Source organism: Seriola aureovittata, chromosome 12 (assembly GCF_021018895.1).
Source record: "Seriola aureovittata isolate HTS-2021-v1 ecotype China chromosome 12, ASM2101889v1, whole genome shotgun sequence".
Taxonomy (NCBI): Eukaryota; Metazoa; Chordata; class Actinopteri; order Carangiformes; family Carangidae; genus Seriola; species Seriola aureovittata.
This window is the reverse complement of record NC_079375.1, coordinates 26,401,573-26,417,988: the sequence shown is the minus strand read 5'-3', so window position 1 is coordinate 26,417,988 and position 16,416 is coordinate 26,401,573. Positions and strand designations below refer to the sequence as shown.

At 42.5% G+C, this 16,416-nt stretch overlaps 1 protein-coding gene across 22 annotated transcripts in view; it reads right to left on the bottom strand.

Annotated features, from left to right (window-relative positions):
• dlg1b (discs large MAGUK scaffold protein 1b) overlaps positions 1–16,416 on the bottom strand; it is a 102,494-nt gene that overhangs the window by 44,759 nt on the left and 41,319 nt on the right. For all 22 annotated transcript variants that reach the window (XM_056391451.1, XM_056391455.1, XM_056391453.1 and 19 more), the window contains one exon: positions 6,197–6,361. In XM_056391451.1, the coding sequence (XP_056247426.1) occupies positions 6,197–6,361 (165 nt within the window). The remainder of the gene's footprint in view (positions 1–6,196; positions 6,362–16,416) is intronic.

The following is a 16,416-nucleotide window of genomic DNA, read 5'->3' as shown; positions in this document are numbered from 1 at the left end:
TGAGCATCGGTCAAAAAGCTGAAAGATTTTTAATTTACTGTCACATCTGATCTGAACGTTCGACTGAAATGATGATCTGATTATTATTTATTATATTATTTAATTTCTCAGCTGAATGTTGCATCTAATTAAGAAAATAAAAGCCTTAAAAAAGGATCAAACATTAAAGACAAATTAAAATATTAAATTCAGTTTCTCACATTTGAGTCTCTGTGTTAAATGTTATTGTTGATAAGTGACGTACCAGTCGTGGCAGAAACATGTTTTTCTATTTGTTTGTGTTATTCAGACACTTTGTTGATTCTTTATTTGTTCAACTACAACACATCTGATCGCTGTGTGTTTTGTCTGTTTGGTTTTTCAAACTGCAGACAGACACATGAACGAGTTCCACTGTCAGTTTTCTGTTGTCGGATGAATTCATTTCATTTATTGTTCCTTCCCTGTAACTCTGGACGTTCACAGGGAAAGTAACAGGTAGAAAAAAAGAGAAACTGTTTGTTTCTAACAAACACAAAAAAAAACACGCCTCAGTTCTGCTGCTACTTTTTAACTATATGTTATATTTACTTTATATATAAAACTTTCAGCAAACTCAATAAAATGTTCCAAACACCGCAGACTTGTTCCTGTTCTTCAATAACTACATCACTTTATGTTAAACAACAAATATTATGATCTTTATCAACAAATCCAGGGTTGATCTGCTGACGCTGCTCTACAGGTTTTAATGGTGGAGACAGATAATATATCAAAATTATTTGTATCAACAGATTAAATAAAACAGTGACATTTGTTAAAGACTGAGGGACAGAAACAGGTGAGATGATCTCACCTCAGATTTGATCACTTTGTAAGATAGTTAAATAATTGGATTTTTATTGCTCCCAAACTCAAAACCTCGACACACGCTGCTCCTCCCACCCTCCGCCTCCTTTGACCTCTGACCTGAAGACACTAAGATGAAATGTTTTAGAGAAAACTGGTGTGAGGAGTACTGGACCAAATGATTTCATATGAAGTCAGATGTCAGTCCGTGCTGCCGCCACACGATGGCAGAAAAGCTCCACCGAGCGCTTCCTGCTGCCGCTCCGAGTGAAGCGAGTCAGACGAGTCCACCTCACTCAGCAACTCAAAGTCGCCTCAGCTTCTACATCATGTTTGAAAGGACCCCTGGGGTCAAATAATGTTAGTATAACCTTTTATTATTTTATTATTACCACATATATAACATATCTTTATCAGTTAATTATCACTGATTTTCTTACAGGGTATTCATTTTTCAGTGTGTAAGATCAAATCAAAGATGAAGACAAATGTTCCTCACAGCTTCTCAAAGCTAAAAACAAAGTCAAATGATTTATTTAGTTTAAAAAAAACTCTTCATTGTTTAGTTTTTCATTTTTCACAGGAAAGTTTCAAAGAAAAAGTCCAAATCTGAGCAGCAGACGTCCAGAGATCCTGGTTGAACTCCAAACACACTAGATCCTACATTTCCCATGATGCAACTTGATAACATCTACGTTTTAGACTTAAGATTTTCTCGGGCTCCTGAGGAGACACACGAGTGATTATGTTCCTGTTTCCACAGGTTGATTAGTGCGTTATTAGTGGTGGAGCTCCTTTAACAAGCAGCACAAACACCCAGAGACTGAGCTGATGATGTGACACACAAACAGCTGGATGTGACACACAAACAGCTGGATGTGACAGTGTGGTCTGAGCATCGACAGACAGACACAGCAGAAGCATGGAGGACGGCGTGAAGGGGAATCAAGTCACGTGACTGAGGGGACGCCAAATTCTCCAGGTTGAGCCTCCAAGTTTCAGAAACGCATCGACCGCCTGACGACCGCCTGACGACCGCCTGACGAATCAGCAGGTCACAGGTACGACGGTGGGAGACGACAGGACCAGATGTTTATGGAAGAACGAACAAATCTACACGACCACAAACAATGAGCCGTGACGAGAACAGCGGCGTGTCGTCTACACAGGAAGCGTCTGTGCTTCAGTCCTCAGTGTTGCTGCTCACATTTGATACACGACTCACTTCGTTAAGATTCAAAGGTTCAGAGTTCAAATGTTTTTCCATCAACCAGCGACCGCAGAAAGCAGCTGTTCTTCCAGGGGCTGTCGACATGCATCTCCTCACCTCCAGCAACAACAACACCTGTCGTCAGGTACGTAGCAACTAACTTACTAATTTACCAACTGATACCAGATCCATTATTTTAATGGGTTTGGACTCAGTACACCTGTTTAAAAGAATAGAGTCGTGATATTAAAAAAAAAAAAAAAGTCAGAATATCTGAAGAAGAAAAGTGATAAAATTACAATAATTTCAAGTAATTTCATCATCTTTCTCCCTCATTGTGGCCCTAACACTCATGTCATATTTCCCTGAGTCTGAAGAGTAGAGGAGATAAAAATGGAAAGGTCAGGGGTCACAAAGGAGTGTTTGATTAATGTCTACGAGGTCCTGACAGAGAAGCAGCGACAGAAGCGAACAGCTCATCTCACTGCGCTGCAGAACAGAGAGGTTCAGAAGATCCTTCGTTCCCACTGCCATCAGGCTGTACAACACCTCAGCTAAAGGAAGTGGACTCATCTAATTATTATTGTTTATTTATTATAAACTGTTTATATTGTTATCAACAATGAGCTAATGGACACACAAATCTACCCTAAGGGATAAATAAAGTATCTATCTATCTATCTATCTATCTATCTATCTATCTATCTATCTACGTGAACCCCATGAATGACCTGCTGAACACTGACGCCAGCTCACCTGGTGTTTACCTGCCGGGACCGACGGGTGGGGGGTCAAACAGGAGGCGGACTGGAGGAATTTGACTGGTGGTGAGTGGATGTGTGTGTGATGACATCATGATAGCAGACAGGTATGAGATACAACAGGTACAGATGTGTATGAGCTTCAGAGCAGCTGCAGTGTTTTAATGAACCACATGGCAATGACATGGACAAGCAACAACCCTCATCCTCCCTCCCTCCTCTGTGTGTGTGTGTGTGTGTGTGTGTGTGTGTGTGTGTGTGTGTGTGTGTGTGTGTGTGTGTGTGTGTGTGTGTCAACAACATGAATGTGTCAGTGTTCATAATTTCCATCAGGATAAAAATGTGATTTTGAAAAGGAAAATTGATTGAAGTTCTGACTCTGGACTGTGTGAATGTGTCATGACATAAAAAAATATTCACAGGTGAAATATACATGAGCACAGACATATAGAGATGAACAGAGAGAGATGAACAGAGAGAGATAAACAGAGAGAGATAAACAGATAGAGATAAACAGATATAGATGAACAGAGAGAGATAAACTGTGAGAGATGAACAGAGATGAACAGAGAGAGATGAACAGAGATGAACAGAGAGAGATGAACAGAGAGAGATAAACTGAGATGAACAGAGATGAACAGAGATGAACAGAGAGAGATAAACAGAGATGAACAGAGAGAGATAAACAGACAGAGATGAACAGAGAGAGATAAACAGAGAGAGATAAACAGAGATAAACAGAGATGAACAGAGAGAGATAAACAGAGATGAACAGAGAGAGATAAACAGATAGAGATGAACAGATAGAGATGAAGAGAGAGAGATAAACAGAGAGAGATAAACAGAGAGAGATAAACAGAGATGAACAGAGAGAGATGAACAGAGATGAACAGAGAGAGATGAACAGAGATGAACAGAGAGAGATGAACAGAGATGAACAGAGAGAGATAAACAGAGAGAGATAAACAGATAGAGATGAACAGAGATGAACAGAGAGAGATAAACAGATAGAGATAAACAAAGAGAGATAAACAGATGAACAGATAGAGATAAACAGATAGAGATAAACAAAGAGAGATAAACAGATGAACAGATAGAGATAAACAAAGAGAGATAAACAGATGAACAGAGAGAGATAAACAGAGATGAACAGAGAGAGATGAACAGATAGAGATGAACAGAGATGAACAGAGAGAGATGAACAGATAGAGATAAACAGAGATGAACAGAGAGAGATGAACAGATAGAGATGAACAGAGATGAACAGAGAGATGAACAGATAGAGATGAACAGAGATGAACAGAGAGATAAACAGATAGAGATAAACAAAGAGAGATAAACAGATGAACAGATAGAGATAAACAGAGAGAGATAAACAGAGATGAACAGAGAGAGATGAACAGAGATGAACAGAGAGAGATAAACAGAGAGAGATAAACAGAGAGAGATAAACAGAGAGAGATAAACAGATAGAGATGAAGAGAGAGAGATAAACAGAGAGAGATAAAAGAGAGAGATAAACAGAGAGAGATAAACAGATAGAGATAACAGAGAGAGATAAACAGAGAGATGAACAGAGAGAGATAAACAGAGAGAGATAAACAGAGAGAGATAAACAGAGATGAACAGAGAGAGATAAACAGATAGAGATGAACAGAGAGAGAAAACAGAGAGAGATAAACAGAGAGAGATAAACAGAGAGATAAACAGAGAGAGATAAACAGAGATAAACAGAGAGAGATAAACAGATAGAGATGAACAGATAGAGATGAAGCGAGAGAGATAAACAGAGAGAGATAAACAGAGATGAACAGAGAGAGATAAACAGAGATGAACAGAAAGAGATGAAGAGAGAGAGATAAACAGAGATAAACAGAGAGAGATAAACAGATAGAGATGAACAGAGATGAACTGTGAGAGATAAACAGAGAGATGAACAGATAGAGATAAACAGAGAGAGATAAACAGAGATGAACAGAGAGAGATAAACAGATAGAGATAAACAGAGAGAGATAAACAGATAGAGATAAACAGAGAGAGATAAACAGAGAGAGATAAACAGAGATGAACAGAGAGAGATAAACAGAGAGAGATAAACAGATAGAGATAAACAGAGATGAACAGAAAGAGATAAACAGAAAGAGATAAACAGAGAGAGATGAAGAGAGAGAGATGAACAGAAAGAGATAAACAGAGAGAGATGAAGAGAGAGAGATAAACAGAGATGAACAGAAAGAGATAAACAGAAAGAGATAAACAGAGAGAGATAAACAGATAGAGATGAACAGAGAGAGATAAACAGAGATGAACAGAGAGAGATAAACAGAGATGAACAGAGAGAGATAAACAGATAGAGATGAACAGATAGAGATGAAGAGAGAGAGATAAACAGAGAGAGATAAACAGAAATAAACAGAGAGAGATAAACAGAGATGAACAGAGAGAGATAAACAGATAGAGATGAACAGATAGAGATGAACAGAGAGAGATAAACAGAGAGAGATAAACAGATAGAGATGAACAGATAGAGATGAACAGAGAGAGATAAACAGAGAGAGATAAACAGAGAGAGATAAACAGAGATAAACAGAGAGAGATAAACAGAGATGAACAGAGAGAGATAAACAGATAGAGATGAACAGATAGAGATGAACAGAGAGAGATAAACAGAGAGAGATAAACAGAGATAAACAGAGATGAACAGAGAGAGATAAACAGAGATGAACAGAGAGAGATAAACAGAGATGAACAGAGAGAGATAAACAGATAGAGATGAAGAGAGAGAGATAAACAGAGAGAGATAAACAGAGAGATGAACTGTGAGAGATAAACAGAGAGATGAACAGAGAGAGATAAACAGATGAACAGATAGAGATAAACAGAGAGAGATAAACAGAGATAAACAGAGAGAGATAAACAGAGATAAACAGAGAGAGATAAACAGAGAGAGATAAACAGAGATAAACAGAGAGAGATAAACAGAGATAAACAGAGAGAGATAAACAGATAGAGATGAACAGATAGAGATGAAGAGAGAGAGATAAACAGAGAGAGATAAACAGAGAGAGATAAACAGAGATGAACAGAGAGAGATAAACAGAGATGAACAGAAAGAGATGAAGAGAGAGAGGCAGGTCTGACTTTACTGGCTGTTTCACCATCAAACAGATCTGTGATTAATAGTTTTAATGCCAGTTAAAACTAAAATTCATCACATTTTAAGAAAGTCTCGGGCCGGTCGCACACAACCCCTTAAGTAAAGACTTCCCTTTTCAGTCAGTGTTGTCATGGTTACTGACAAAACAAATAGATACTAAAGTCAGGAAACTGACGTGTCGGGCCAGTAAAGTCTGTCACCGCAGAGGGAGAGGAAAACGACAGCGACTCTGCGTCCTACCTTCATAGGTGAGATGTGAGCGTGGGTGACGTATCCGTGCACATTCTCGATCTGGGAAAGGTTCTTCTCCGCGACCTGGACCAGCTCCGGCCCCCCCGCCTCCTCCGTCAGCTGGGGGGAGCTCTGGTCCTGGGGGGACGAGTCCTCATCGTGGTGCCTGTACTTCTGTGACAGGAAAACACACAAAGAGAAGAAACAGTCAAAAACAGATCAACAACAACAAAAACATTTGTGTGAAATTGTGTCATAATTGCTGTGAAGTCTTGAGTTATGGCTAAAAAGTGTTTTCTGAGGTCACCCTGACTTTGACCTTTCACCTTTAGCCACCAAACTGTAATCAGTTCATCCTTGAGTCCAGGTGACTGTCTTAACCCAGTTTGAAGAAATTCCCTCAAGGTGTTTCGGAGATATTGTGTTCAGAAAGCCTAAACTGCTTTTCGTGAGGTCACCGTGACCTTGACCTTTGACCCCAAAAATCTATTCAGTTCATCCTTCAGTCCTGGTGAATGTTTGAAGAAGTTACATCAAGGCGTTACTGAGATATCGTGTCCACGAGAATGAGACGGGCGGACGGATGACCAGAAAACAAAATGGCCTCCGCTCTGTCTGTCGCCGGCGCGGTGGAATAAAAATCAGCTATATTTCCCAAGGTGCATTTCAGCAAGAAACCTCCAAATTCTGCCATGTTTTGTTCTAAGCTGCAGCATTTTGAATTCACACCTGCTCTGACAGGCCGCTCCTCCAGAGAGACGGCTGCCGAGGCTCATGGGTATTGCAGAATCAGAGATGAAACAGGGTGTAAATAATTTGTTCTGGTGGTTAAAGTATCCAGCAGTTTTGTGTTTTTAAATATTTTCCCGCCCTCTCGTCACATCAGTGTGTCTGTGCCGAGCTGCAGCCTCACATCTGGATGTGTCAGAGCTGAGTCTGACTCACCTGTTCTCTGGCTTCAGGAGGAGAGAGGTTCATGTTGACAGGTGAGTGACTCGCCGGTCCTGAACTGTGACGTTACATAACTCTGACAGGAGCTTTTAACGGTTCATGGATCAGTTTATTGATCAATCAGCTGCAGGAAGTTCAACTGTTTAAGTTATGTTATTTAACCTTTTCATTTTTAACACATGTATTTTATATTTTAGAGCTTTTAGAATTGGAGTTTCACAGCGTTTCGTTTGCTGCAACATCAGAACTGATCTGAGAACAGTAAAAGAGTCGAGACAGAAACTATAGGCAATATTTAACTTCAATAACTCCACTGTGTTTAATGATTCATGTGAGTTTGACCAAGTTTCTCTGAAAGGAAAGTCGACCTTTGATCCTTCCCTCGTGGTCTACAGGAGGCGTTCACACATCATCAATGATGAAGGTTTACTGTCTTTTGAAGATCTCAGGAAAAGTGATCACTTAAAAAAAGCCCTTCATCAGTCAGCTGATGGATCCATGATGAACATGGATAAACAACAGCAGCATGTTAATGTCGTGTTAAAAGCTTCCATGTTCCATGTGACATGTATGTGCTGAGGGCAGAAGACGAAGACTAAGAGCAGATTAAATGACAGCATCTCCTTTCAGTCGTCTGGAGACGTCAGTGTTTGGATGTTTCTGGTGAGGAACACTGATCCAGCTTTGATTCAGTCGGAGGTTTCAGATCAGTGAAGCCCCGTGTCGCCGCGGTAACACCCTCACTTTCTGCAGCGACTTCAAAGAGTCGCTAATCTGCGTCTGAACGGGATTATCCTGCTTCTGATTGGCCGTGGGGCCGGATCAGCCGGCAGGTTGGAGGCTGAGCCGTTACACTCCTGCGACGGGCGGGCTGGCTCGGAGGAGAACCGTCACCTAGCAACCGCTGACTGAGGCATCACCGGACGCTGCGCAACGGCACATCCTATGCCGCACAGCAACAGGGAGAATTACAAATACGTGTTAAAACAATGAGATCAATCGAGAGGCCCAGAGAGAATAAAACCAAAAGGAAAAACCAAAGATAAAAGCATTAGAATCAAGAATTGAAAGCTGCTTCATACGAGTGTTCTTGAGTCGTGTTTTAGACTGTTTTAGATCAGACTCAAAACCAGGACCGGTCAACATAAACAACACAAATCAAACTGAATTCCCCTCCGTCTGACCTTCCAGGAGCAGTAGGGTTAGGTGGGTTTAGTGTAGTGGTTTGGGTGAACCTTTACTTTTGGTTTGTTCTGCATCAACAGGTTTATTTCCTCTCCTGCTCAGTGTGAAGGCTGACGTCTCCATTCATCACAGGCTGAGCGGCTGAAGCTGCCGGACCTCTGATGGAACATTTGGTTAATTCATGAAGGACGACGGCAGCTGCCAGACGGGCGGCCACAGAGAAAACGCCTCCACAGTCTGAGGTGTGAATCCGACCCGGCGCTCACACCTCAAAGGCGTTTTTACATTTACTCCACAGGAAACATGCAGGTAGAGTTCAGTGTGAACCCACCAGCAGACAGCAGGACACACTGAAACTACATCACATGTATCAACAAGTCATGGCTGAACACACACAGCTACAAGACCCCTGTCTAAATAAAACTATTATAACAATGGCAGATGGTTACCTGACCAGGTACTGACTTTCTCATCTTCACTGCTCAGTAAAGTGGAAATCAACAGCCCACAGTCTCTTATGTAATGTAATATTTTAGAGTTCAAAGTTCACGGACACAGTGAGGGACTGAATGCAACATGTTTAATCTGACATGACTCTGTGAATTCAAACACATCACACGGGACAATCATCACGGTTATATATTATAATAATAATAATATAAATAAAATAACCTCACTACCTACGTTTATACACTGAACAAATATAGAAACACAAACTGTTTTGTTTCTATATTTTGTTCTCAAACGTGTTTAGAACCGTGTCAGTGATCATCATCTGTCACCTGACAGGTGTGTCAGATCCAGCTGCTGATTACACAGCAGGATTATTACACAGGTGAGCCTCAGGCTGGTCGAAATAAAAGGCCTCTTTTATTTTGAAAAAGCACATTAATCATCACTGAACTGTGGATGTCACATGACTGGAGTTACAGATGTGCATTTCTGGTGGGGGGAGGGGTCGTAGACCAGAAAACAAGTGTGTGTGTGTGTGTGTGTCTTCTGTGTTTATAGAAACAGTCTTAGATCTTTTATTTCAACTCATGAAAAGTGTTGCATTTATATTATTATTTGGTGTATTTTATTTCCAGAGACTAAATTGAAATAATAAAAAGCAGCTTCATTAATCACGACGCGTCAGCTCGTCTCACAATCCTGATTTGAACTGTGAGGAGGTCAGTCAGCTGGTCAGAGCTCTCACTGCGTCTCAGTTGGACAAATTACAACCATTACAAACCCACATCTCCTCCAGCGCTCCATCATCAACAGCTGATCAGAGCGAAATCACACGTTTTTCATTAACAGCTTTTAATCAGCTCCACACGCTTCTTCTAATCTAAAGGAAAGAGAAGGCAGCGAGGTTCAGGTGGTGGTCAGAACGCCGCGATGGTGAAACACTGCTGCAGAGAGGAGGCAGTGAAGTGTCTCAGAGAACAGCGTGTTCACACTGACCAAAAATACCCTCAGCCTCAGACACAATCATCACCGTCTAGAAAACAACCAGTTTATCGTCTCAGACTGTGATCAGCTGTGAGTCTGTGATCCGGACAGCTGGGAACAACTTCACTCTGACTCTGGAGATCCACAGGGTGAAAAGCTAACCCAGTAGCCAGACTAGCTGCTTCCACTAGACTGTCCCATTTTAAAAGCTCCTTCAAACACGTCCTTCTTTTCAGGCTTCGCGGTCTACGACGGGCCACACCTGAGGATGCAGTCCCTGAGCTGGGACACAGCTTGTATGCTAAGCTAAGCTAAGCTAGTTAAACTCTCACTTTTTCCAGCATCACGGAGCATCAGAGGAACTGGCTTCACCAAAAACCTCTGACATTAAAAAGTTAAATGTGTTAAATTCTCCATGAACTTCTGTGTGTAGCAGGTCAGGAGGTTTCATGTCTTATTGATAACGTACTATTTGCACTGTAGTATTGATCGAAAGCTCCAGAGCAGCTACTTGATGGACCATAAAGTGAGGCGGTCGTTTCTCTGGTTGTTGAAGTGACAGAAATACGGACATTTATCTCCTGATGCTGTGATTTGAGGATTCCTCAGTTTTGTTTTGTTGAACTATAAATCTAAGATTATTCTCCGTCAATCCGAGGAAAACATCGGCCGAACGTTTAATGGAAAGACACTGGTTTGAAGCCTGAGCTGCGTTGACAGTAATTATCCACGATGGCGGTCCTGCTTCATTACTGATTTCATTACTGGGGGATTCCACAGGGGGCAGAGGCCACAGATTAACACAGGAAGGCAGATTACACTATAGGAGCGATGCTGACCTCCAACCAGTGGCTGCACCGCTGCATTTAATCTGATCCATTATAGGCACTTATAGTAGAATCATGTGTTTGAGATCATAAAAACTGGACTGGGATAACTGGGATGCACGACTAAGATGGAGGGAGGGGTCATGTGACGAGGACCCGGAGGACGCCTGGACCAGCGGCTACGGAGATGTTGGTTTGATTCCCCTCGCTGTCAGTGCACATGACGGTGAGCAGCAGATTACAGCAGCAGCGAGGAGGCTGCCACTCAGACCCCGTGTTCCAGGAACAGATGCCAACGCTCAAGGTTCATTGTAGCATTGAATTGTGGGAATATACGGTTCCACGTGTTTCGGAGGACTTCCTCGCCAAACGCAAAGATATTACCAGAATTTACACTCATCAATGAAATTCAAGCTCAGCAGCGTCTCTGCATCATCGTCGTACAGGAGAATAAAAAACAGTGTAAAGTTTCAGTTACTGACTTGTGTCGAGCAAATGAAGCCACATTGGAAACAACCAATTAAGGGGAGAAGCTAAGCTAACAGGCTAGGCTATGAAAACATAGCTAAGCTAACGGGTTAGGCAATGAATCCACTTTCTTGGTGGACTTCCTCATTACAGGCCACTGGTCGTTGTTGCTACTGTCAGTTTAATTATGCGTCATTCAGTAATTCACGTTTGTTTAGTGACAGAAGTGAAGAGAACGATGTAAATTATTTAATAAATATGATTAGTGGTGACGAATTCTGTTCATGGAGTCACTGAGTCTTCACCTGCCGACCACATGATCAATACTCGGGTAACTTCACCTCCCTGCAGCTTCTTCTTCAGGTCTTCAGCTAACCTCACCCCCCCTTCTACATACATGTACAACAGCTCGAGCTGAATTTTGCATGTCCACAGCGCGGCAGATGGAGAAGCATCAGGAGGCTTCGGGCGATCTGAGCCGTCACGACACTCGAAGGAAAAACAACCACGAAACACAAAGAAGCTCAGGACGGCCGGCTGAGAGCAGGAAGTGGGAGACAGAGCCGGGTTACAGGTTCAGCTCCCTCTGTGGGTCACAGCGCCGCACAGACCGAGCCCACACAGCCTGAATCTGTCCACATCTGTGACGCTGAGCATGAGGGCTCCAAGGTGAAAACGTGAGCGCTTTGCTCCCGTACATTATTTTGAATTAGGCCATCGGAGCCTCATATAAACTTTACACAGAGGGAGGGAAGGCGGCGGCGGCGTGCTTACACGTGGACAGAATCACAGGTTCAATCGCTGCTGCAGCTACATGTCAGAGCGTCCTTGAGCGAGACGCTGAGCCCACTCACTCTGGATGAGCAGCACAAATGTAAATGTAGATGTAGGAGGTTTCCAGTGATGACACTGTCTGCCTGAAGAGAGCCTCCTCCTCCTCCTCTTCTCTCTGAGAGCTGTCGAAGAGGAGGAGGAGGAGGAGGAGGAGGAGGCACAGCGCCGACTCCTGCCTGCCAAAAGCTGCTATAAATAGGAGCATCACCACAGAGCGGATGTAGCAGGATGTTCAGGAGGAGGAGGAGGAGGGTTTCTGGATGATTCAAGGATGTGATGAAGAAGGGGAAAACTAACAGAGGAATCACCCACACAATCGAACAGCAGGATAAAATGCTCCATGACTTTTGTCTTTATATTTATCCATCGTTTCTGCTGCTGTCTCAGCACAGGCGGAAAAACTAAACCCACATACAGCTCATTTAAATTAATCATTATTTAATTATGAATCTGAATTCCTTGCTCTAAAATGGAAACTATGTCCTGTGATCATATCACATCCTCTGTTCGACTGCAGCCCGGAATACATTTGTGAGTTACATGACGTCCACCTGTCTCTGGCCAAATATCAAATAACAGCAAATATATCTCAGCACCCTCTGACAGAATGACACATACACTCAGTGGCCACTTCATTAGGTCCACCTGGACAGAACGAGTCAGTCTGATTTGAAGTTTGAACGTTATCACCTTCATGACAGCGGATTTATTCCAGGGCTGCTGTATCAGACTGCATTAGTTTTAGCTAGGTGTACCTAATAAACTGCCCACTGCAGCAGCTGAGAGAACCCGACTTTCTGTGTGCATTTGTGTTTGTGCTGTTAGTTAATAAAGTGTTTGCATGAAAGGGAAGAGAAAGGAAAGACGAACTCTAAACCTGGATGAGATGCTAGATCGGTTGACGGACTGTAAACTCTGACAATCCAAACTCAGACCGTAGAAATCAAACGTTTACAATAATGTTAACGAGAACGAGCGGCGGTGACGGGATCAACTGTTCCTGTGAACACCAACAAGTATCTGAAGGTGTGTCCGCACCTGGTTCTCAGCATCATTTAAATTGCTCCTAACTTCCAACTCTCACTTCATGGATTCTGCCTAATCTGCCTGTAGTTAAAACTTTTCATTAATAAAGTAATAATAATGTAATGATACGTGTATCTGGCTCAAATCATAGTCGGCCAGTGGACCATCAAAACGTCCATTAAGTTTTCAAAGTTTTTCCAGCTCCGTCAGTGTCATTGGTACGGCCGGTCAGTTTGGATTATCAAAGGCTGAATTTCTTTCCCAGTCCGACCGTGGAGCAGATACTGGTCTGGTTTACTGAGAGGAGAGCCCTACAAGGTGCTAACGGCTCCAGCTGGACTCAGAACTGTTTTATTTCTCCTCCATGTGTCCGTTTTCATTTGTGACGGCTGCAGAAGACATGCTAACGTTAGATAGCTTGCTATTACCCTTATTATAAATTTGTTTGGCAAATGTTGCTATCGTTAGCTGGCTAACTGTCAGCATTGCTTTGGAGCATATCACAGCAATGCTAGCATGGGCTAATGGTTGAGGTTAGATTGTTTTTTGTCGACTCTCGTGTTCACAGGGAAACTTTATTCAGTGGTGCTTCCTCTTGTGTGTTCAGTGGATAATTAAATGAAGCGTTTGTTTTTGTCTGAGATGCTGGTGCTTAGTGCGATACCTAGTGGCAGTGAAGATCATTTACAGAACCTTCAGCAGTAAGAATTTTGGCCCATGTTGAGCTCTTTTTGTTTTCTCTGGTGTATCAACAACGTACCGAACCTTTTGTGGACTGTTAACACTCCTACTTCAGTAACACAGAGTCTTATTTTACACTTAATGTTCTCTACACAAACCAACACCTCAAGCCCTCAGTTTTCTCTCTAATTTAAATACCTGAGAACTCACTGTTGAGTGGTTTCTGTCCTGACTGACATCAGACTGTAAACAGTCGGGTCAGCTGAGGAGGTGGATGTAGCGGTAGTGAGTCGGGGATCGAACCACCAACCCTGCCATCAGCTGACAAACCACCTGAGCCACAAACCGTCCACAAGAGATGAGCTGAAGTTTCATCATGTGGAGCTCAGCATTAACAAGCTCTGATCTGGATTGGCCCAGATGACCAGCTGGAGGGGTGTGGGGGTGTTTTTTAATGTAAATATATTCTCATCTACAGCGAATTCATTTCAAACCGTGGACGAGTCGTTCCAGAGCTGCGGGCTGAAACACACCCAGGTTTAAAAGGCAGCAGCCCACTAAATACTTTACGGCTCTACAATGGATAACTTCCGGCACAATCTATTGAGTGTGTGGTAGTGAAAGCAGTCGATATCAGCTGATCAATGGGACTTAATTAAGACTAGTTGCAATCAAACTGTCATTGAGCAGAAGTTACAGCAGCAGGAGAAGCAGAGTGGTTAATCACAGGCGGCGTTTCCATCTGACCATCTAACCTCCAGTCTGAGATTTAAGAGGGTCAGATCCCCAATCCCTCAGATTAACAATAGATACCAATCAAATCCTGATCCACGGCGGACAGGCCGCAGTAATCTGAGCGGTTTACTGTGCCTGAGAGTTCAGGGGTCAACACTGCGCTCCGCATGATACTGTAACTACATCCCCATATCCCCCCAGGCTCTATGTGACTGTCCAATCACAACCATGGGGCAAGAGGTCAGTGGAGAGTTTCATTTCAAGTGGATTCAAGTTCATCAGAGGCTTCCTACAACCAGGGTTGATGGAGGTTTATCAGTGTGTCTGAAAGAGGACATTCCCCTGTTCTTCCCTCACACTGTTACCTGTCCTGACCTGCTGTGATCTCACCTGAGAGCTGATAATAACCTGTGAAGACGTCTTTAAAACGGTGTCGGAGCAGCAGCCACATGCAGTGGGTTCAGAAAGTATTATTACCCCTTCACTTCTCACACACTAGATTTACCTTTGAATGATTGAAATGATCTACTCTCAGTATAATCTCTCCCTATAAAGACAAAGTGAAAACATGTTCTTAGAAACTCAGAGGCCAAGCAAAGACTGAGACTGAAGACTGTCTGCGTTGATGAGGGATTCAGAGACATGACAAAAATACTAGAAAGTTGAATAACTGTGAGTTTGAAGGTTTATTATAAATGTTTATAATAAAACAGCAGCGAAGTAAACTAACTAACTCCATTTAAAATTAATGAAGAGGCTGCGTTTCTTTCAAGCACAACCACAGTCAGTCTGAATGCCAGATTTTCACCCCAAACCATCAATGACTCATTTTAGAAGAGGGATGAGTTTCTGTCAGACAGTTGGTTGTTTGATTTGTTTGAATGATGCGTTTCTAACGTCTCAGGTGATGATGTGTCGTTACCAAGGCTCTGTATTTATTTAATCCTCATGAACTGCCTGAATCCTTCATGTGGTTCTGCAGCCGACGGCCTCCGTCAGCAGATCTGATGTGAGTGTTTCCCTGCAGAGCACATGTTGACCACACATGCACGTGCCTGCCAGCCTGCCACCGACGCTCCCCCGCCAGCCAATCACGCCTCAGCGCTGATGCAAACAGAGCCTCCGATTGGTCGGTTCAGTGAAGCAGAGACGACAGGCGGCTCGGCCGGCCTATCGTGTCGCGTCAGGTCAAACGGTAAACACAGCCGCTCGGTGACAACGATAACAGGGGCTTTTTTCCCCTCAGCTGTTGTCTGACAGGTGCAGAACCTGGTTCTCATTGCCATCACTTTAAGGGTTTAAATGAAATAATGAAACGTTTTCTTATGTTCAGTTTCTCTTCCGTCCTGCAGCGTTTCTCTGTCTGCACACAGTATGAACATGTTGATATTTTACATAAGAAATATCAAGAGAGGGCAGCAGGACTTTAACAGGCCTGAGCTGAGTAAATGTCGTCCCATGCCGGTGTTGTTGCTGTGATGCAGCGTCGCTGTTCAGCTCTTAAAGGTTGTGTAGGTGGAAAACGATGCGTTCAAGTGCATGTAAGCTGACAAATCTTTGAGTCTCAACTTCACCAACACGGCATCTTTTAATTAAAGGATGTTCTCGAAATGAAGAAACAAACCGACTGATACTGAACATGTTTTAATGCTGAATAATCCGATTCCCGTGAGTAATCTGATTACCTCCTCCGAAACAAAAAGTTTCTACTTTCTATTCATTTTTTACCCATTTTAATCACAAACCATCAAACCTGCTGCCCTCACCCTGACCTCGAACACCCAGATCTAACAAAAAATAACAAGATGCATTCTGGGAAATGTAGGATCATCTGTTTTTTGAGAATCAACAGCTCAATTGCTCAAAATGTACTACGATTATTTGGTTAACTGATCAATCGATCGACAGAAAAATAACCTTTTTCAATAGTTGATCAATATTTTCGCGGTTATCAATCATTAGATAACAAGTTTCACTTCTTTTTCTCATCTGACTGTAAATGTTTTTCTATTTTGCGTAACTATTAATCACTAATAATAGCTTGAAACGTAATCGATCGACAGATTAATCAATAGCTGCAGCCCT